This window comes from Hyla sarda, chromosome 1 (assembly GCF_029499605.1).
Source record: "Hyla sarda isolate aHylSar1 chromosome 1, aHylSar1.hap1, whole genome shotgun sequence".
Taxonomy (NCBI): Eukaryota; Metazoa; Chordata; class Amphibia; order Anura; family Hylidae; genus Hyla; species Hyla sarda.
The window spans coordinates 303,589,239-303,608,549 of record NC_079189.1 but is presented as its reverse complement, the minus strand read 5'-3'; the positions used below and the strand labels follow the sequence as shown (position 1 = coordinate 303,608,549).

General features: G+C 43.8%; 1 protein-coding gene across 2 annotated transcripts in view; it reads right to left on the bottom strand.

Annotated features, from left to right (window-relative positions):
* Positions 1–688: 688 nt before the first annotated feature.
* SLC35E1 (solute carrier family 35 member E1) overlaps positions 689–19,311 on the bottom strand; it is a 44,693-nt gene continuing 26,070 nt past the window's right edge. The window contains exons 4-7 of one of the 2 annotated variants that reach the window (XR_008855595.1): positions 7,373–7,498; positions 5,803–6,048; positions 1,204–3,556; positions 689–1,141 (exon numbers count right to left, since the gene is read on the bottom strand). Coding sequence is in view for 1 of the 2 variants with exons in the window: in XM_056552073.1 (XP_056408048.1) it covers positions 3,332–3,556; positions 5,803–6,048; positions 7,373–7,498 (597 nt within the window). In the remaining variant the exon portion in view is untranslated. Of the gene's footprint in view, positions 3,557–5,802; positions 6,049–7,372; positions 7,499–19,311 lie in introns of both variants that reach the window. The other variant, XM_056552073.1, reaches the window with a different exon arrangement.

The window sequence follows — 19,311 nt, the reverse complement described above, 5'->3', positions numbered from 1 at the left end:
AAGGAGTTTAAGCATGCCTGGGATAAGCATAAGGCTATCCTTCATATAAGATAGGGATAGGCATAAGGCTACCCTTCATATAAGATAGGGATAGGTATAAGGCTGTCCTTCATATAAGATAGAGATAGGCATAAGGCTATCCTTCATATAAGATAGAGATAGGCATAAGGCTATCCTTCATATAAAATAGGGCCAGGGATTATTGATAGGATTCAGATTATTGGGCAGACTAGATGGGCCAAATGATTCTTATCTGCCGACACATTCTATGTTTCTTTTGCTTTCGTATTACATTTGCAAGTACCGGTCTTACTAAGATTCTGATATCCTACACTGACATTTGTCAGGGTCCTCAGATCCATGGACAGGTCAGGACTTACACGTATTACATGCAGATTTTTGCACTCATTATGGCCTGAATAGCAAACTGGGTGTTCCCATGTTGTAGGCATGACCCTGCACAGCTTGGCACTGCCATTCTATTGGGAAGCAGTTTGTGTCAGACAATGTAGGGAACAAGTCTGCAACTGCTAACACTCCGTTGACTATTTACTCATACCTTTCTAATAAGAACAGAGAAACAGCACAACACCGCTATTAAAAACTATACATTTGTAGAATTATTTCTTCTTAGGGAATACATTTTTTTACTTAGAATTCTATCATTGTAATATTATTTTAGTCTAACTCCCATATTACTCTACAGAATTACAGTATGTGGTTTCATATCTACTACTGAGCCAGAGTAAATGTGAGAGAGACCCCTTAGATTCATATCTGGCCAGTTTAATTTTCCTTAAAAAGAATCACAGACTTGACATAATACAATCTTAAAAGGGAATCAGTCATCTTTCATGCTGCCTGAACTGGATAACCCCTATAAAAGAGAACTTGGCAAGAGGATAGATCCGTTACATTAGGGCAGTTTACAGTAACCAGTCATCTAGTATTCTAACTATAACCCCCTGGGTCCTGGTCAGATCATTACATCCATGTAGACATAAAAGTGCGAGTTGAAGGTGCACAATATTTGCTTTGACCCCTTATGTAAACCTAGCAAAGTGCACAAGAAATGTGACTCAATAATGCTCTAGAACAGTGGTCTTCAACCTGCGGACCTCCAGATGTTGCAAAACTACAACTCCCAGCATGCCCGGACAGCCGTTGGCTGTCCGGGCATGCTGGGAGTTGTAGTTTTGCAACATCTGGAAGTCCACTGCTCTAGAAGGAAGATCTGAAATAATGATCATTCTTTGAGGACTCCATACATTATTGTGTAGCCAGGATGTGGACCTTTCATCAATACATCCTAAACATCACTTACTGGGTCAGGATAAAACATGAAAACCCACTACTCATGCAAAAAAAAAAAAAGAAAAATAATAATAATTGGTGTCTTTATTCACCGATGAGGTTAAGAGCAACGTTTCAGCCTCACCATGAGGCCTTTCTCTTGAGAAAGGCCTCATGGTGAGGCTGAAACATTGCACTTAACCTCATCAGTGAATAAAGACACCAATTTTCTATTTTGAACTGGAGTGCCGCTTCCCTACTTTGGACTTTGGTTGGATGAAGGTTCTGGAGTTTGGACCTATTGAGGCTGAGCACCCACCTGTGACTACAAGTCACGTTTTACAGTGCCGATTCCCTTCCTTTTTTTCTCTCTCTCTATAATTATACACACACAGAGACAACTGCCTTTTTCGGGATCAACATTAACCTTAATACGAGCAGTGAAACCTTACGGAATTAGATTCGTTTCCTAACTGCTTTCTTTTTTCTGAACCATTACCAAGTTTAGCTTCTGTTCACCTTCAGCATTTATCTGCATGTTGGATTAGAAAGCCTTCAGTGTATTTAACAATAGGAGCCTATGTAAAGATTGGGTTGCGATAGCTGTTTAATGTTGGATTTGGTCGATGACAGGTCCAGCTAAACAGATTCATTTTCATACTATGACAATTGTGTGTGATGCACAATATGTACGCTTTGTATCTTACATTTGTAAAGAGTTGGACTTTTGCATTGGGAAACTTCGCACGATCCATTTACTAGATCGCACAGGGACCGTAGTGCAGTCTTGGCCGAGCCACACTTTGTTCCTTCTACTCTTTAGAAAATAAAACCAGTTTAAATAAATATAAGGTTAAACAGTACTGTAAGAAAGATTTGGAAATACACCACTATTTACAGTAGCATATCCTTTGCCAACAGCCAGTAACCAGATTGCACCTCTTGTTTTCCAAGCTCAGGCTGGGAAATATAAAGGTGCGGGTTTGATATTCTAGCTAACTGTAACTAGTGTTGTGGTCTTGCTGGTCAAGAAATTGCTACGATGGTATTCTACATCTTGAAATGCTAATATGCTTCCGCTTTACTACACAGTAGTTAAAGCAAACATTTAGCAAACATGTTGGTGACAAGGCCTCTAACATTTGCAAACACCACTATTTGGAATGCTAAGCAACCAGATACTAGTCTTCATGGGCTACTTACTGCTAGAACGTCATCAACGCCAAAACAGCACTAGTTACTAGAGGTCACAACACAGTTGTGCCAATTCTATGCTTACATTCTATAGCCATTTATTCTGATGAAACAATTGTGCTGTTTATGTGCAAAATGTTTTAGGAGGTGTAGTAAACTGTGCAAAAACCAACGTGTTAAAACTCCTAACAATCCGATATGATCCTTACATATCTACAGATTAGAGCAACCTCTTTACCCTTCATCAATGCCCTTCATTCTTACCAGAGGAGAATGCCCTTGATATGGCCAATAGAGCATCAATAAAAAAAACTATCCATTCTAAATCTGAGCTCAATTAGAAATGGGGAGGTATACTCACAACTACTTTTACACGCCAATGTGTACAATTCTAAAGTCCAAGAATGAGCCATATTTGGCATAAAGTCTTTTTATACATTTGATGGAAAAAAAATAATAATTATAATATATATAGTTAATCCCACTCCTTAAAAAGGTCAGAACATTGCATGCAGCAGCCTTGAGAGACTTCTGAAGATGTGGGAATAATGGAATAACCCAGTGGATGATCGGGATGTGATTTAGTCAGCATATCCTGCACCACGTGCAGTCCAGAAGTTAGTGCGGAAACATGGTGAACCAGGTGTCAATCACATTTGACCATGGCCCATAGAAGAGTTCCCTGTTGTATCTCCTCTGCTTCTAATGAACACATTGTATTCTAAACCAGCCAATGATCAGTGGGTAGGCAATCTGTCGAGTACACAATCTGTCAGGTTGCGTTTGGAAAATGAACAAATGTAAAGCAGAAAGGAGGGGGGGGAATACTCCTAGGAAAGATGCTTCAGACATCATATCTGTTGTGTGTATTAGGGTGACTCTGTCGACTGTACTGAAAGTGGTCAGTCAGTACACTGGTCCGAGCATATTGATAGTCCCTTCCGGGAGTAAAGGAGGGCATGCCATTCTGGAGCTTCTCAGGAAGTTCACGGTGGTCCAAGCCCTGGATGTCTGAACTTTCAAGAGGAAGTAATTGCTTCTTTGCCTCCTGGTTAGCATCGTACTTTGCCTGAAAAGCATAAAAAAGAACTGTAGATCTAAAAGACCAATCTAAATGCTCAGTACCAATAACCTTTCCACTTACAGCATTTCAATAAAGAAGCTCTACATAAGAGGAAATACCAACCAAAGTACTTACAACTTTACACCCTTAGGCCATGTTCACACAATGTTTACAGATAATATTTTCCGTTGTTTAAAAAAAGTTTTATAAAGTGTCATTTTCCTGCCATTTTAACATGAAAACCAGCCCTTTTTAATAAAGTTATTCAGGCCATGATAAAGAAAATATAAATTGATTCCATAGCCATTTGTGACTTTAAAAATAGTGTGCGTGCACAACAGACATTTTACTATTGCGTACAATTGTGTACATTTTACTATTGCGTACAATTGTGTATAAAAAATATAATAAAGCTGATTTTTTTGCCTGTTTATTGAACAGTGAGAATACAACCCAAAGACCACAACAAAATAAATAATAATAATTATATATATTATGTGAACATTTACTGGCCTTTACTTACCAACTAAAACATAAAATCAAACTCTTTAATCTGGAGGGTTCAGGGGAAACAGAGGGAGATTTATCCAAACCTGTCCAGAGGAAAAGTTGCTGAGTTGCCCATAGCAACCAATCAGATCGCTTCTTTCATTTTTCAGAGGCCTTTTTAAAAAGTGAAAGAATCAATCTGATTGTTATGGGCCACTCAGCAACTTTTCCTCAGGACAGATTTTGATAAATCACCCCCAAAATGGATTTCAACAGTTGAGAGTTTTTATATCAGTCTCAAATTTATTTATTTTATTATTTAGCACCTACAGATTCCGCAGCGCTTACAATTATGGGGTACAAACAAAATTGCATTCTATAAAGTGGACCCATGGCCTTGCTGATCTGCCCGTTTTAGAAAGTACGTGTATGAAAGAATTCTGGAGTATCCTATCCTATAGCTCTAAGTTATGTCTAACTAGAAATTTATGAGAAAATAGACAAATGGGTGTTACCAGTTGAGAATTTAAAAGAGTTCTCCTTAGGAAATCCAGTCATTGCTTCACCAATTACCAGGGTTCCTTTATTTGTTTCCAGGTACATCTCTACTGCCTAATACTGACGCTCAGTCAATTACCTTTAATAGGACCAAGCAGCAATATCAGCCACAGAGCTGTGCCTGGTAAACAATGAAAGGAATGCAGGACTTACTAAAGGATATTCCTGCCCCTTCAGTAAGCTGAGGTGTTGGGAGGCCTAGCCTTACTGATTCCCAAGGATTGACCATTCATTTTGTAGACCCCAAAAAATATACCATATATATACACTCGAGTATAAGCCGACCCGAATATAAGCCGAGGCCCTTAATTTCACCCCAAAAACCCAGGAAAAGTTATTGACTCGACTATAAGCCTAGGGTGGGAAATACATCCCCCCCCCCATGTCATCATCCAGACCCCCGTCATCATGGATGATGACGAAGGCTGCAGTGGTCTTCAACCTGCGGACCTCCAGATGTTGCAAAACTACAACTCCCAGCATGCCCGGACAGCCATCGGCTGTCCGGGCATGCTGGGAGTTGTAGTTTTGAAACCTCTGGAGGTCCGCAGGTTGAAGACCACTGCGGCATTCGTCATCATCCAGACCCCCTTTAGTTTTCTACTCGCCACCCCTCGGTGGGAAGGAAGGGTGAGCCGGTCTGGGCTGTCAGTTTTCACTGGGAGGGACCCTCTTCTCCACGCCTGCCCTGGACTAGTGACGTTGCCTTGACAACGACGCACAGGGACGTTCATGTGCGTCCCCGTGAGTCGTCGTCAAGGCAACATCACTAGTGCGGGGCAGGCCCGGAGAAGAGGCCCGCCCCCCCCCCCCCCCCCTGTGAAAATGGGCAGCCCGGAACGACTAACCCTCCCCACCGGACGGTTCCTGCACCGGATGGGGGTCTTCAACCTGCGGACCTCCAGATGTTTCAAAACTACAACTCCCAGCATGCCCAGACAGCATCTGGAGGTCTGCAGGTCGAAGACCACTGAGAAGGGATTGACAGGCGGAGAGTTCACTCGAGTATAAGCTAAGGGGGGAGTTTTCAGCACGAAAAATCGTGCTGAAAAACTCAGCTTATACTCTAATATATACGGTAGTACGTTCTTTTATGTCGTAATGTTGGTAGAGATACAAAATACATACTTCAAACAGTAGCACATATCTGCTATAAATCAAGCATCGGAACCACATACTGAAAGCTATTAATACTCTCCACTCACCTTGTTATAGAGAAATACCCCAAGAATTGCAGTCAACATTCCAAAAACATTGGTGAGTGTCACAGGGTTACGAAGCATAATGAGAGACACTGTGATAACCATGATCCTCTTGGTGGCATTCGCTACAGAATAACTCAGTGGACTGATAAGGTTTAAAATGCTGAATGCTATGAGGTTTTGGGCAAAGTTGCATGTCCCACTGATCACAAGGAGGAGAAGTGTCCATGACCCTTGGGAAACAGATGTCTAAAGACAAGATACAATAGTGAAATAATGGGAAAAAACAACAATAGTAATTTCCTTCATTGTAGTCAACTTTTTCAGGTTTCTTTCAAGCAGCCTTAAAATCCAAAAAGCATATGTTGACCTAGCGGGCACCAAGAGCACCTTCTGTGGAGCGCTTAAACCAGAGTAGAAATGGCACTTCGGAGATGCCACCATTTCTTCCTGGATAATTAATCCTACTTTCAAGTGTATTCTTTTGACAAAACTATACTATCCTGTCATCTATTAGGTGTTAGGGTTCATTGCACCTCTTCATGAAATGAAATGTAGGTGCCAATTATATAGTCTTTGTTATTTACTTGTCTTTGAATAAGTCTATGGGGTAGAGTGTGCTTGTTTGTTTACTAAGGATGTTAAAGGGGTATTTCGTGAAAAAAATTATCATTTTTCTTCATATCAACTGGCTCCAGAAAGTTGAACAGATTTATAAAATTACTTTTTATTAAAAAAAATCTTAATCCTACCAGTACTTATCAGCTGCTGAAGTGGAGTTGCTCTTTTCTGTCTGACCACAGGGCACTCTGCTGACACCTATGTCTGTCTCGGGAACTGTCCAGAGCAGGAGAGGTTTGCTATGGGGATTTTCTCCTGCTCTAGACAGTTCCTTAGTCAGACAGGGGTGTCAGCAGAATGCACTGTTGTCAGACAGAAAACAACTGAACATCAGCAGCTGATAAGTACTGGTAGGGTTAAGATTTTTTAATAGAAGTAATTTATAAATCTGTTAAAACTTTCTGGAGCCAGCTGATATGAAGAAAAAGTTTTTTTTTTCATGGAATACCCCTTTAATACAGAGAAACACTGTATATCATTGGTCAATCATGACAGGCCACCATGGGCAAGGGTGGAAAAGGCTAAAGGAACCTTTTTCTGTAGTTAAACTGGAAATTCAGAAGATTTACAAAGCAACGAATCATCACATTCTGCTAAGTATATTTCGTATAGAGTCGAAAAGGATTTGTAAGAAAAGTTTTTTTTTATGACAGAAGATTTTGAATCTGATGTACATTGGTTTCAAAGTATATTATACTACAACAATAGACGCTCAAATGACAGTGGTCTCAGGTTACATTACAGAGGAGACTTCAGACCCATTGACTAGTTTACTAAATTATAGTCTCAAATGACAAAGTTTTCAGTCTACAATGCTCATCTTGAAGCCAAAATCATCACCCAAGTTTGCTGACAAAAGGCAAAATAAACAAGACTGCAAAACTACTGACATCAGTCACGTACATATTGGCCTGTATTCTTTATATAAGAGTCAACTAAGGGATCAACTCACCAGATCACTCTCCACTAAAAAGGACGACAGGTCTAATAACACCCATGTGGGGATCATGAAAAAGACAGCATGACATCCTAGGAGGTTGAGTAAGCGCAGATGATGGATACGGGAATCTCGGAGCACCTGCAGAATTAAAGAGGACTTCTTATGCAAGAAGAATTGTACAGGAGCAAACCTAATACTGCACATGATAGCAATATCCTGCACTTTATGGTTGACAAATAACTCACATTTAACCCCTTAAGGACCCATTTAGACCTTAAAGGGGTATTCCGGTGGAAAACTTTTTTTTAAATGAACTGGTGCCAGAAAGTTAAATAGTTTTGTAATTTACTTCCATTAAAAAATCTTAATCCTTCCAGTACTTCAGCAGAGAGCACTGTGCTCGTGATGTCAGCAGAGAGCACTGTGTTCCAAAGAGAAAATATCAGCTGCTGACTACTACAGAGGAAATTATTTTCTTTTTGGAACACAGAGCTCTCTGCTGACATCACGAGTACAGTGCTCTCTGCTGTCATCTCTGTCCATTTTAGGAACTGTCCAGAGCAGCATAGGTTTGCTATGGGGATTTTCTCCTACTCTGGACAGTTCTTACAATGGACAGAGATGTCAGCAGAGAGCACTGTGTTCCAAAAAGAAAAGAATTTCTTCTGTAGTATTCAGCAGCTAATAAGTACTGGAAGGATTAAGATTTTTTTAATAGAAATCATTTACAAATCTGTTCAACTTTCTGGCACCAGTTGATTTAAAGAAAAAAGGTTTTCCACCGGAGTACCCCTTTAAGGACACAGCCATTTTTTTTTTTTTTTTTTTTTTTTTATTATATTTTATTTTTTTACACACATCTGACCACTGTCATGTTAAGCATTAATAACTGAGTTGCTTTTACTTATAAATTTGATTCAGAGATTGTTTTTTCGTGACATATTCTACTTTATGTTACTGGTAAATTTTCGTTGATTTCTTGGTGAACAACTCCAAGATTTTATGAAAATTTATAAAATTTTGCATTTTTCTAACTTTGAAGCTCTCTGCTTGTAAAGAAAATAGATACACCAAATAAATGATATATTGATTCACATATACAATAGGTCTACTTTATGTTTCCATCATAAAGTTGACATGTTTTTACTTTTCAGAGGGCTTCAAAGATCCGCAGCAATTTTCCAATTTTACTCGAAAAATTCTAAATCTTCAGTTCAGTTTGAAGTGGATTTCAGGGGCCTTTCTGTGAGAAATACCCCATATATGACCCCATTATAGAAACTGCACCCCTCAAAGTATTCAAAATGACATTCAGTAAGTATGTTAACCCTTTAGGTGTTCCACAGGAATAGCAGAAATGTGGAAGTGAAAACTCAAAATCTAAATTTTTTGAAGTAACATGTTCTTGTAGACCCATTTTCTTCATTTTTACAAGAGGTAAAAAGGCGAAAAAGTGCCCCAAAATTTGAAACCCTATTTCTCTTGAGTATGTAAAATACCTCTTATGTGGATGTAAAGCACTCTGTGGGTGCACTAGAGGGCCCAAAAGGGAAGGAGCAACTTTGTGATTTGCGAGAGAGAATTTTGCCGAAATGGTTTTTGGGGGGCATGTCGCATTTAGGAAGCCCTTATGGTGCCAGAACTGCAAAATAAACAAACAAAGAAAAAAAAAAAAACAACCACATGGCATACTATTTGGGAAACTACACCCCTAAAGGAACGCAACATAGGGTATAGTGAGCCCCAACCCCCACAGGTGTTTGACGAATTTTCGTTGAAGTTGGACGTGAAAATGAAAAATGAGATTTTTTCACTAAAATGCTGGTGTTACCCCAAATTTCTCATTTTCACAAGTGGTAATAGGAGAAAAAGACCCCAAGATTTGTAACCCTCTCTCTTCTGAGTATGGAAATACCTGATATGTGGAATAAAGTGCTCTACAGGGCTCAGAATAGATGGAGCAAAATTTGGCTTTTGGAGAGAGAATTTTGCTGAAATGGTTTTTGGTGGGAATGTTGCATTTAGGAAGCCCTCATAGTGGCAGAACACCAAAAAACACCCCACATGGCACACTATTTGGGAAACTACACTCCTCAAGGGACAGGTACAGTGAGCCTTAACCCCTTAAGGACCAAGGACGTACCGGTACGTCCTTGGTCCTGCTCTTCTGATATAACGCGGGGTTACACAGTAACCCCGCGTCATATCATGGCGGGCCCGGCGTCATAGTGAAGCCGGGACCCGCCTCTAATAGGGCGCAGCGCCGATCGCGGCGCCGCGCGCTATTAGCCCTTTAGCCGCGCGCTCAGAGCTGAGCCGCGCGGGTGAAAGTGAAAGTTCCTGACTAGCTCAGTCGAGCTGTTCGGGATAGCCGCGGCTAATCTCGGCATCCTGAACAGCTGACAGGACAGCGGGAGGGCCCCTTCCTGCCTCCTCGCTGTCCGATCGCCGAATGACTGCTCAGTGCCTGAGATCCAGGCATGAGTAGTCATGCGGCAGAATCGTTGATCACTGGTTTCTTATGAGAAACCAGTGATCAACATAGAAGATCAGTGTGTGCAGTGTTATAGATCCCTATGGGACCTATAACACTGCAAAAAAAAAAGTGGAAAAAAAAGTGAATAAAGATCATTTAACTCCTCCCCTATTAAAAGTTTGAATCACCCCCCTTTTCCCATAAAAAAAAAAAACACAGTGTAAATAAAAATAAAAATAAACATATGTGGTATCACCGCGTGCGGAAATGTCCGAATTATAAAAATATATCATTAATTAAACCGCTCGGTCAATGGCGTGCGCGCAAAAAAATTCCAAAGTCCAAAATAGTGCATTTTTGGTCACTTTTTATATCATTTAAAAATGATCAATAAGTCCTATCAATGCAAAAATGGTACAGTTAAAAACTTCAGATCACGGCGCAAAAAATGAGCCCTCATACCGCCCCATACACGGAAAAATAAAAAAGTTATAGGGGTCAGAAGATGACAATTTTAAACGCATTAATTTTCCTGCATGTAGTTATGATTTTTTCCAGAAGTACGACAAAATCAAACCTATATATGTAGGGTATCATTTTAATCGTATGGACCTACAGAATACATATCAGGTGCCATTTTTACCGAAAAATGTACTACGTAGAAACGGAAGCCCCCAAAAGTTACAAAACAGCGTTTTTTTTTTCAATTTTGTCGCACAATGATTTTTTTTTCCCGCTTCACCATAGATTTTTGGGCAAAATGACTGACGTCATTACAAAGTAGAATTGGTGGCGCAAAAAATAAGCCATCATATGGATTTTTAGGTGTAAATTTGAAAGAGTTATGATTTTTTTAAAGGCAAGGAGCAAAAAACGAAAATGCTAAAGCGGAAAAACCTCCGGTCCTTAAGGGGTTAAAGGAGTATTATGGTGCATAATTTTTTTAGCCCAAAATGTTCCCCACGGCTGTACCTTTCTATCAATGTCCTTCTTTCAAAAGTCGGTCTGGCCGTTTTCCCGCTGCAGCGCTGCGAATTTCCTGGTTCTTCTGGGTTATGCTGGTGTGGAGGATGACGTAAAAATAGTCAGCCGCATGCTGCCTTGCTCCAGCTTCCAGTCCCTCCGTGCTTCAGTCCTTCTCACCCCCTCCTCTACCTCATCCTTTCCCCTCCCTGGTAATTATATTAAACCTGCCCCGTTGAAACGTTACACATTGAAATCATGTGTAACTCGTTCAAAGAATATCCCTGTTCGTTACAGCAGCGTACCTAACCGGGATATCATTGGCCAGGAGTGGTCACATGTTCGGTCCCGGGGAAATGCTGAGTGTGCCGGCACGCTCAGCTTCATGTGATAGGCGGGAGGCATTCAGAGTCGATTGCGCAGTCCAGCCAATGACTGCTGCGCAAACGAATATATGAATATGTAAAATATGGGAGTGACCTACTTGCAGCAAGGGGGCCGTGCAAGAGCGGGGACGATCTTTAAAGTGATAACGTTTCGTTACTAAGATGGCAGCGGCAGGCTGAATACAGGGGAACGAAATTCATAATTGTGAGATACTGGCTGCACTTCCGGTTTTCCGAAAAGTTGTATAAGCGTGCAGTTAGCGCAACGGAGGTAATTTAGGATATTATATAACTTTGGGCTAGCTTTACAATGTGCAATAAATATTTTGCTCCAGAGTACTCCTTTAACACCCCACAGGTGTTTGACGACTTTTCATTAAAGTTGAACGTGAAAGAGGTAATAGGAGAAAAAGCCTCCCAAAATGTTTAACTCCATTTCTTCGGAGTATGAAAATACCCCATGTGTGGATGTTAAAGGGATTATCCACCATAAGATGATTGCAGTATGTACCTGGCAGACAGTAATGGACATGCTTAGGAAGGATCTGCACTTGTCTTGGGTTAAATGGCTATGTTGTGAGATTACCATAATACTGTGGCTAGCTTTTTGTGAACTAGTATTTCCTGTGTGACTTCTTTTTTTTGACTAAAAATCCCACAATTCCATTTTCCTCCCTCCCACACAGCCACCCCACCTATTGACACATAAATGAGCTGCATCCATTCAAAAGACCTGTGGTTTTCAATCATGGCGCCTACAGCTGTTGCATTAGTTGCAGATTGATCCCTCTCCCACCAAGCGATCCCTCCACCCATTGAAGCAGACAGGCTCACTGTCATCAGCTGACTAGTGAGTCAGGTCTCTGCCACATTGCAACCTGGGAAAAATCTGAGAGTCATTTTGTATGATGTTTAAAAAAAAAAAAAAATTAAAATGATTATATATATATGTGTGTGTGTGTGTGTGTGTGTGTGTGTGTGTGTGTGTGTGTGTGTGTGTGTGTAAATCACAGAAGAATTGTGAGCAAACCGTCACACACAGGTACAGACACCATATTATGAACTACATTAACTTTACAGCCCCTGTAGCATAGTCAAATAAAAAAAAATAATTCCTGGAATACATCTTTAAGTGCTCTGTGGGCGTACAACAGGGCGCATAAAAGAAGGAGCGCCATTGGGCTTTTGGAGAGCGAATTTGGCTGGAATTCAAGTCGGGGGCCATGTGCATTTACAAAGCCCCCACGGTGCCAGAACAGTGGACCCCCCCACATGTTACCCCATTTTGGAAACTACACCCTTCACAGAATTTAATAAGGGGTGCAGTGAGCATTTACACTCCACTGGCGTTTGACAGATCTTTGGAACAGTGGGCTGTGCAGATAAAAAAAATTACATTTTTTCATTTTCACAGACCACTGTTCCAAAAATCTGTCAGACACTTGTGGGGCATAAATGCTCACTGTACCCCTTATTACATTACGTGAGGGGTGCAGTTTCCAAAATGGGGTCACATGTAGTTTTTTTTTTTTAGCGTTTATCTCAAAACCTCTGTGCAAATCCCGAATTTATGCCTCAAATGTAAATGGTGCACTCTCACTCCTGAGCCATGTTGTCCGTCCTCAGAAGCAATTTACGGCCAGATATGGAGTATTTCGGTACTCGGGAGAAATTGTGTTCTTTTGGGGGGGCTCTTTCTCCTTTTACCTCTTGTGAAAATTAAAAATTAAGGAAAAACCCAGGATGTTAAGTTGAAAAAAAAAAAATAAATCATGTGACTCCTGCAACCTGCTACTCACAGTTCACATCACTTCTTGGACCACTCGCAGCACCTTCTGCGTGTTACCTAAACAGGGCCTGTGTGTCTCCCCCTCTAACAGCCAGCATACGGTTTCCCAGGGAGAGCCCCAACTATTCTGTTTCCTTTCCTTTTAAACACACTTCCCCTTCCTGATACCTCATTAATCAGGCCACAGGTGGATTCTCCAGAGTTAGCAAGGGAAATACACCCTTTCCTTGCCACAATATTATATATAAAAAAAAAAATATATATATATAAAAATATATATAAAAAAAAAAAAAAAAAAAAATATATATATATATATATATATATATATATATATAAAAATATATAAATATATAAATATATATATAAAAATATATAAATATAAAAATATATAAATATAAAAATATATATATAAAAATATATATATATATAAAAAAAAAATATATATATATATATATATAAAAATATAAATATATATATAAATATATATATATAAATATATATATATAAAAATATATATATACAAATATATAAATATAAATATATATAAAAATATATATATATATAAAAATATATAAATATAAATATATATAAAAATATATAAATATATATAAAAAAAAAAAATATTATATATAAATATAATCGACCGATAGTTTTTTTTTTAGGGCCGATACCGATAATCGGTGCAGGTTAGGGCCGATAGCTTATACCGATATTCCGGTATAAGTTTTTGGCTATTTAACCCCCTCTGACCCCACTACAGATGATTGATTTAAAGCGGGCGCTTTAAATCAATGATCTGCAGTGGCTTTTGCGGGGCCATAGGCCGCCGCCGCCGCCGCCACCCGCTTCTCTCCCCCTACCTGTCAGGGTGGTCCGGGCCATCCTTCCTGTAGTGTCTGGGGGTGTTCCGGGTGAAGAGTGAACCGGTCCCGGCTGCCATCTTCTCCACTCCGGGCAGGCTCCGGCCTAGTACACTGCATAGACGCCGCTGCGCAGTGACGCCCGCACCTGACGTCACGGCGTAGCGGCGTCTATACAGCGTACTAGGCCGGAGCCTGCCCGGAGTGGAGAAGATGACCGCCGGAGAAGAAGGACAGCCCGGACCGGTTCACTCTTCACCTGGAACGACCCCGGACACTACAGGAAGGATGGATGGATGGCCCGGACCACCCCCATTACGGGTAAGTTTAATTTTTTTATTGACTCGAAGGGTGGGGGGGGGGGGCCCGACCGGTATAGCGGTATGGGCAAAAATCCATACCAGTGGGGGGGCGTGGCCTAGACGCTGAGCCGAACGGACGCATGCTGAACTAGCTCCGCTCTGAACCGTGTTGTTTAGCATCCTGTCTTCATCCTGGACCTCAGAACTTTGCCTCAGAGACTTCGGAACCGCAGCGGATCGGTGGGGTCCATCATGCCAGCTAATAAGAGCGGTGTGGCGGCAGCCGCGAAGTTGCAGGGTTTCGCGCGCGGCCAAGACCAAGATGGCGCCGGGCCTCCTTCCTCCGCTCCTGCTGAGCCGGTTGCTGACTCCTGTCCGGAGACCCCCTCTACACTGGCCGCTGCCCCGGGGGAGATGACCCTAAGTGAGGTGTCTGCGCAACTTCTGGCTGCCATTACCATGTGCAAAACTTCCCTGACGAGTATGCTGGAGGAGGTGAAGATTGATATTGGCCTAATCAGGCAGGACCTGCACAACCTCCGAGACAGGCTGAAGCTCGTATCTCCTCAGTCGAGGACTCGGTGGCGCCCTTACCTGCAGCGATTTCAGACCTTGAGCGCACTGCGTCGCAATGGAAAGAGAAGGCAGACGATCTGGAGAACCGGCTGCGGAGGAGCAACCTCCGGATTGTCGGCCTGCCGGAGCACTCTGAGGGACAGGACCCCGGCTCCTTCGTTGAAAAATGGCTGCGTGAGCTGTTGCCTGATGCCCCGTTCACTACCACCTTCGCGGTGGAGAGGGCACACCGGGTCCCGACTCGCCCCCTCCCGCCAGGGGCCCCGCCGAGGCCGCTTCTAGCCAGAATGCTGAACTGCAATGACCGGGACATCGCCTTACGTCTGCTCCGTCGCCTGCCAGAGCTCACCTTCAATGGATCTCCGGTGTCGATATTCCCTGACTTCTCCCAGGACCTGCAGAAGAAGCGTGCCACCTTCCAAGCGGTGAAGCGGAAGCTGAGGGACATGGCGTTACCTTATTCTATGGTGTACCCAGCCCGACTGAGGGTCGTGGACGGTGAGAGGGCCATCTTCTTCATTACCCCGCAGGAGGCTGACGAGTGGGCCTCAAGGAGGCGCAATGTGAGGCGCTGAGGTCCTGAACGCCATCTGGGCCCGGCTGGGCCCTGCTGTTTATTGCACTGTCTGGAGCTCCCGGACTGCCGGTGAACTGTGAGTACTGCTGTCTACAGTGACTTGCTTCTGGGTCCCCTGGTGTGCCCCTGTACCCATCTCCCGGTCCCCTCATGGCCTACTCCCCCTTGAGCATATACACTCTGGGATGCACCCAACTGCCACCTTCACCCATGGACTTCCACTCTCCGTACCTGCATACCCCACCTGGATACCCCACCCGACCTTGCTGTCCTACCCCCCCCCCCCCCCCCCGTGGACTGTCCCTCAGTAACTGTATGCTCCCTCTCATGCCGGACCCATGCAGACCCCTTCCTCATGCTGCCCTGTGCCCAACGGACTCTGCATCCTCCCTGTACCGTTTATCCCTTTCCCCTTTGCTGGACTTCCCCCGCAGGGGACCTGGTACTACACTGGTGAGTGTTGCCATACACCCGTGACTGCAACAGTTCTGATGACCCGCTACCACTCTGCTGATGGGACTTGAAGCCCGGTTGATACCTCAGGACTGCATGTTACTCTGAACTGCTCATACTCGCTACACTGTGCGGCATACTGCCTGGATTCTGGCCCACCTGTATTTCCCCTTGTTTATGTACCCTAGTTAATTGATGGTGCTGCTGTTTGTCCCTGGTGGCAGATTGTGAGGTCTCGTTTCCCTGCGACCTTGATTAACACGGTTCCCCCCGTATTATCCATCTTCTCTTGGCCTTAGGCCATTGGCCTTATGCATGTTGCATCTGTTTATGACCCTCTTGTTTTGTCTTTGTCTGGTGTTTTGTGTCTGTTTCGTTTTGTGTACGTCCCGGTCGGGCTGCCTGCCCTTTTTCCCTCTTCCCTGCGCTCCTTCTCTGTGGTTTCCCTGCTCTTCCACTCCCTTCTGTCATCCCCCTACCTGCCCCCTCTTCTACTTTCACGTCGGGTACTCGTTTTACCCCTGTTCCTCTTCTCTCACCATTCCTTTCATTTCAGCTTCACTCTCTCCACATGGCGAATGTTAGGTATCTTTCGTGGAATGTGAGGGGTCTTGGCTGTCCTCGTAAGCGATCTCTGGTGTATGCCACTATACGTAAGTACCAACCAAGACGCACTTAATTGCCCCTAACACTCGGTGGTTGTCTAGGCCCTGGGTGCAATGGACGCTACACTCTTGCCACACCTCACATTCCAGGGGAGTCTCTTTTATGATACACAAATCCCTGAGGTGGGAGGCGAGGCACACCCGGGTTGACTCTGAGGGCAGGTATGTGTTTATTTTTTCACTTATTGACAACTCCCGCTATGTCCTCTTGGGTATTTATGTCCCTCCTCCTGGTGCCCTGGAGGTTCTCCACCAAGCTGCAGTTTTTGCTGCCTCTTTTCCAGGGGCTAGAGTTCTCTGCATGGGTGACTTCAATAATGTGTTGGACCCAGCTTTGGATAGGAGAGGGGTTGGCATTGTTCCTTCCTCTTCCCCGACTCCGCTAAGCGCCCTGGTTCAGGAACTAGGTTGGAGGGACACCTTTCGGCATTTACATCCCCATGCCCGTGTATATTCTTGTCAGGCCGCTAGCGGCAACTCCCTTTCGCGCATAGATATGATGTTGGGTAACCCACTTGTACTCCCTATGGTCCAGGCTGTGGCGTATGTTACTAGGGGGGTCTCCGATCACTCCCCTCTCCTACTGACCCTACAGACCCCTGGCCCTTCTAATATTCGAAGCTGGAAATTAAATCCTTATTGGTTGTCCTTATTTGGCCCTCATGATGGTATACCTGTACAACTATCCATGTTCTTTGTAGATCATATTGGGGTTGACGACCTCATCTTAGTATGGGAAACCACTAAAGCATTCCTACGGGGGTGTTTACAATCGGCCATATCTTCTATTAAAAGGGAGGCGATGAGGGAGGAGTCTGAGCTGGGGGACCGTTGTGCTGACCTGGAGAGGACTTACATCACTGACCCGACCGATGACAATAAAACTGTATGGCTGCATGCGGGGCGACAGTACTTACATTGTTTGCAGGAGAAAGCGGCTCGTAAGCTTTTTTTTACCCAACAGAAGGCCTTTGAGATGGGAAATCAGTCCAGTAGATTACTAGCCCACCTTATACACCAGAACGACCAGTCTCCGACGGTACTACAGGTCCGTTCGGTGGATGGGACTGTGTTGACCACTACTTCCCAGATATCTGACAGATTTGTCTCTTTCTACTCTGATTTATACACCTCTCAGGCCACCTACTCCTCACGGGAACTGTCTGACTACCTGGATGACATCACATTCCCTCGACTGTCCGCTGTCAGTGCCTCCTCTCTGGAGTCGGAGCTGACTATAGAAGAATTGGAGGATGCCTTGGGTGCCCTGGCGAGAGGTAAGTCGCCGGGCCCCGATGGCATTCCAGTGGAAGTTTACCAGCAATACAAGGAGCAGCTGGCGCCGGTGTTGCTGGCCATGTATAACTATGCGTTTGCCTCTGACGTGTTGCCCGAGTCCTTTTATGATGCTACTATAGTGGTCATTTTGAAGCCGGATAAGGACCCCTTAGAATGTTCTTCGTACAGGCCCATTTCCCTCCTCAATTTAGATTATAAGTTGCTCGCTAAAATACTCTCCCTTCGGCTGAATCGAGTTATTTTGGAAATCATTCATGCAGATCAATCAGGCTTTATGCCTGGGAGGTCCACATCTGATAACATCAGGAGGGTCCAGACACTCACCCAAATAGGTGCTACTGGGGGGAGGGATTGGGCGCTGGCCTCTTTAGAGGCCTCTAAGGCTTTCGACTCCGTTGAGTGGTCCTTCCTGCTGGAAACTCTTCGGAGATTTGGCTTCGGACCTAACTTTATAAAATGGATTTCCCTTTTATATAGATCCCCGAGGGCACGTATGTCCATCAACGGTGCTCTTTCTCCTTATTTTTCCCTGGGCAGGGGCACGCGACAGGGGTGCCCTATCTCTCCCCTATTATTTGCCATTGCTATTGAACCTTTGGCCCTCCGGATCCGTCAGCATCCGGGATACGCTGGTATAAGCATTGGCTCGAGGGAGGATAGGGTAGGCCTGTATGCTGACGACATGATCTTATTCATGTCTGATCCTGCGTGCACTCTGGCTTTGGGGATTGGCCTCATTGACAACTTTGGGGTTTACTCGGGTCTTAGGATCAATTGGAGCAAGTCGGTGTATATGCCCATCAGAGATTCTCCGGTAGGGAATTGTTTACATGGCCTACGGTTTGTAGATCAGTTCAAATATTTAGGCATCATTATCAACAGGCGGTTTGGGGAGGATCACCAGACGAACATTCTACCTCTTCTATCCTATCTCCGTGCCAAATTCCGGACCTGGGCTGCCCTGCCCCTTTCTGTTGCGGGCCGCATTAATCTCATCAAAATGGTGGTCCTCCCCAAGTGTCTTTATCTGTTAGAACATGCGTCAGCCATAGTACCAGTCTCCTTTTTTAGGCAGCTGCATTCTCTTTTGCCCCCGTTTATTTGGGGCTGTAATAGATCCAAGCTGAAACTGACCACATTGCAACGACCTAGAACTCAGGGAGGTATGTCACTACCCGATCTACAGTTATACTACATGGCTGGCCAGCTCAGGTATCTAAGACACTGGGTATCCTTGCAGCCCCTCCCCAATAGTGAGCATCACCTTGCCCACAGTCTACACCTCTCTCACCTGTGGCCCGTCTTGGAGGGTAGGGTTGGCCTGGGGGGCCCTTGGTTTCCTTTGCATAGACTGGCCCTGAAACTCTGGACCTATGCTAAACGTTTATTTGTCTTTACGGACAACCTGTTGGATAGACAACTGTGGCATGATCCTACGTTGCCGCACTTCTCTGACCAACTGGATCCGCACTTTTGGAGGTCCTATGGTGTGATCTCCGTTGGTGATGTCTATGATGGTAGTGCCTTTAGGGACTTCCAGTACTTTGACGTTAAATCTGTCCACAGACGATCATTTTACCGATACCTTCAGCTCAGACACGCCTT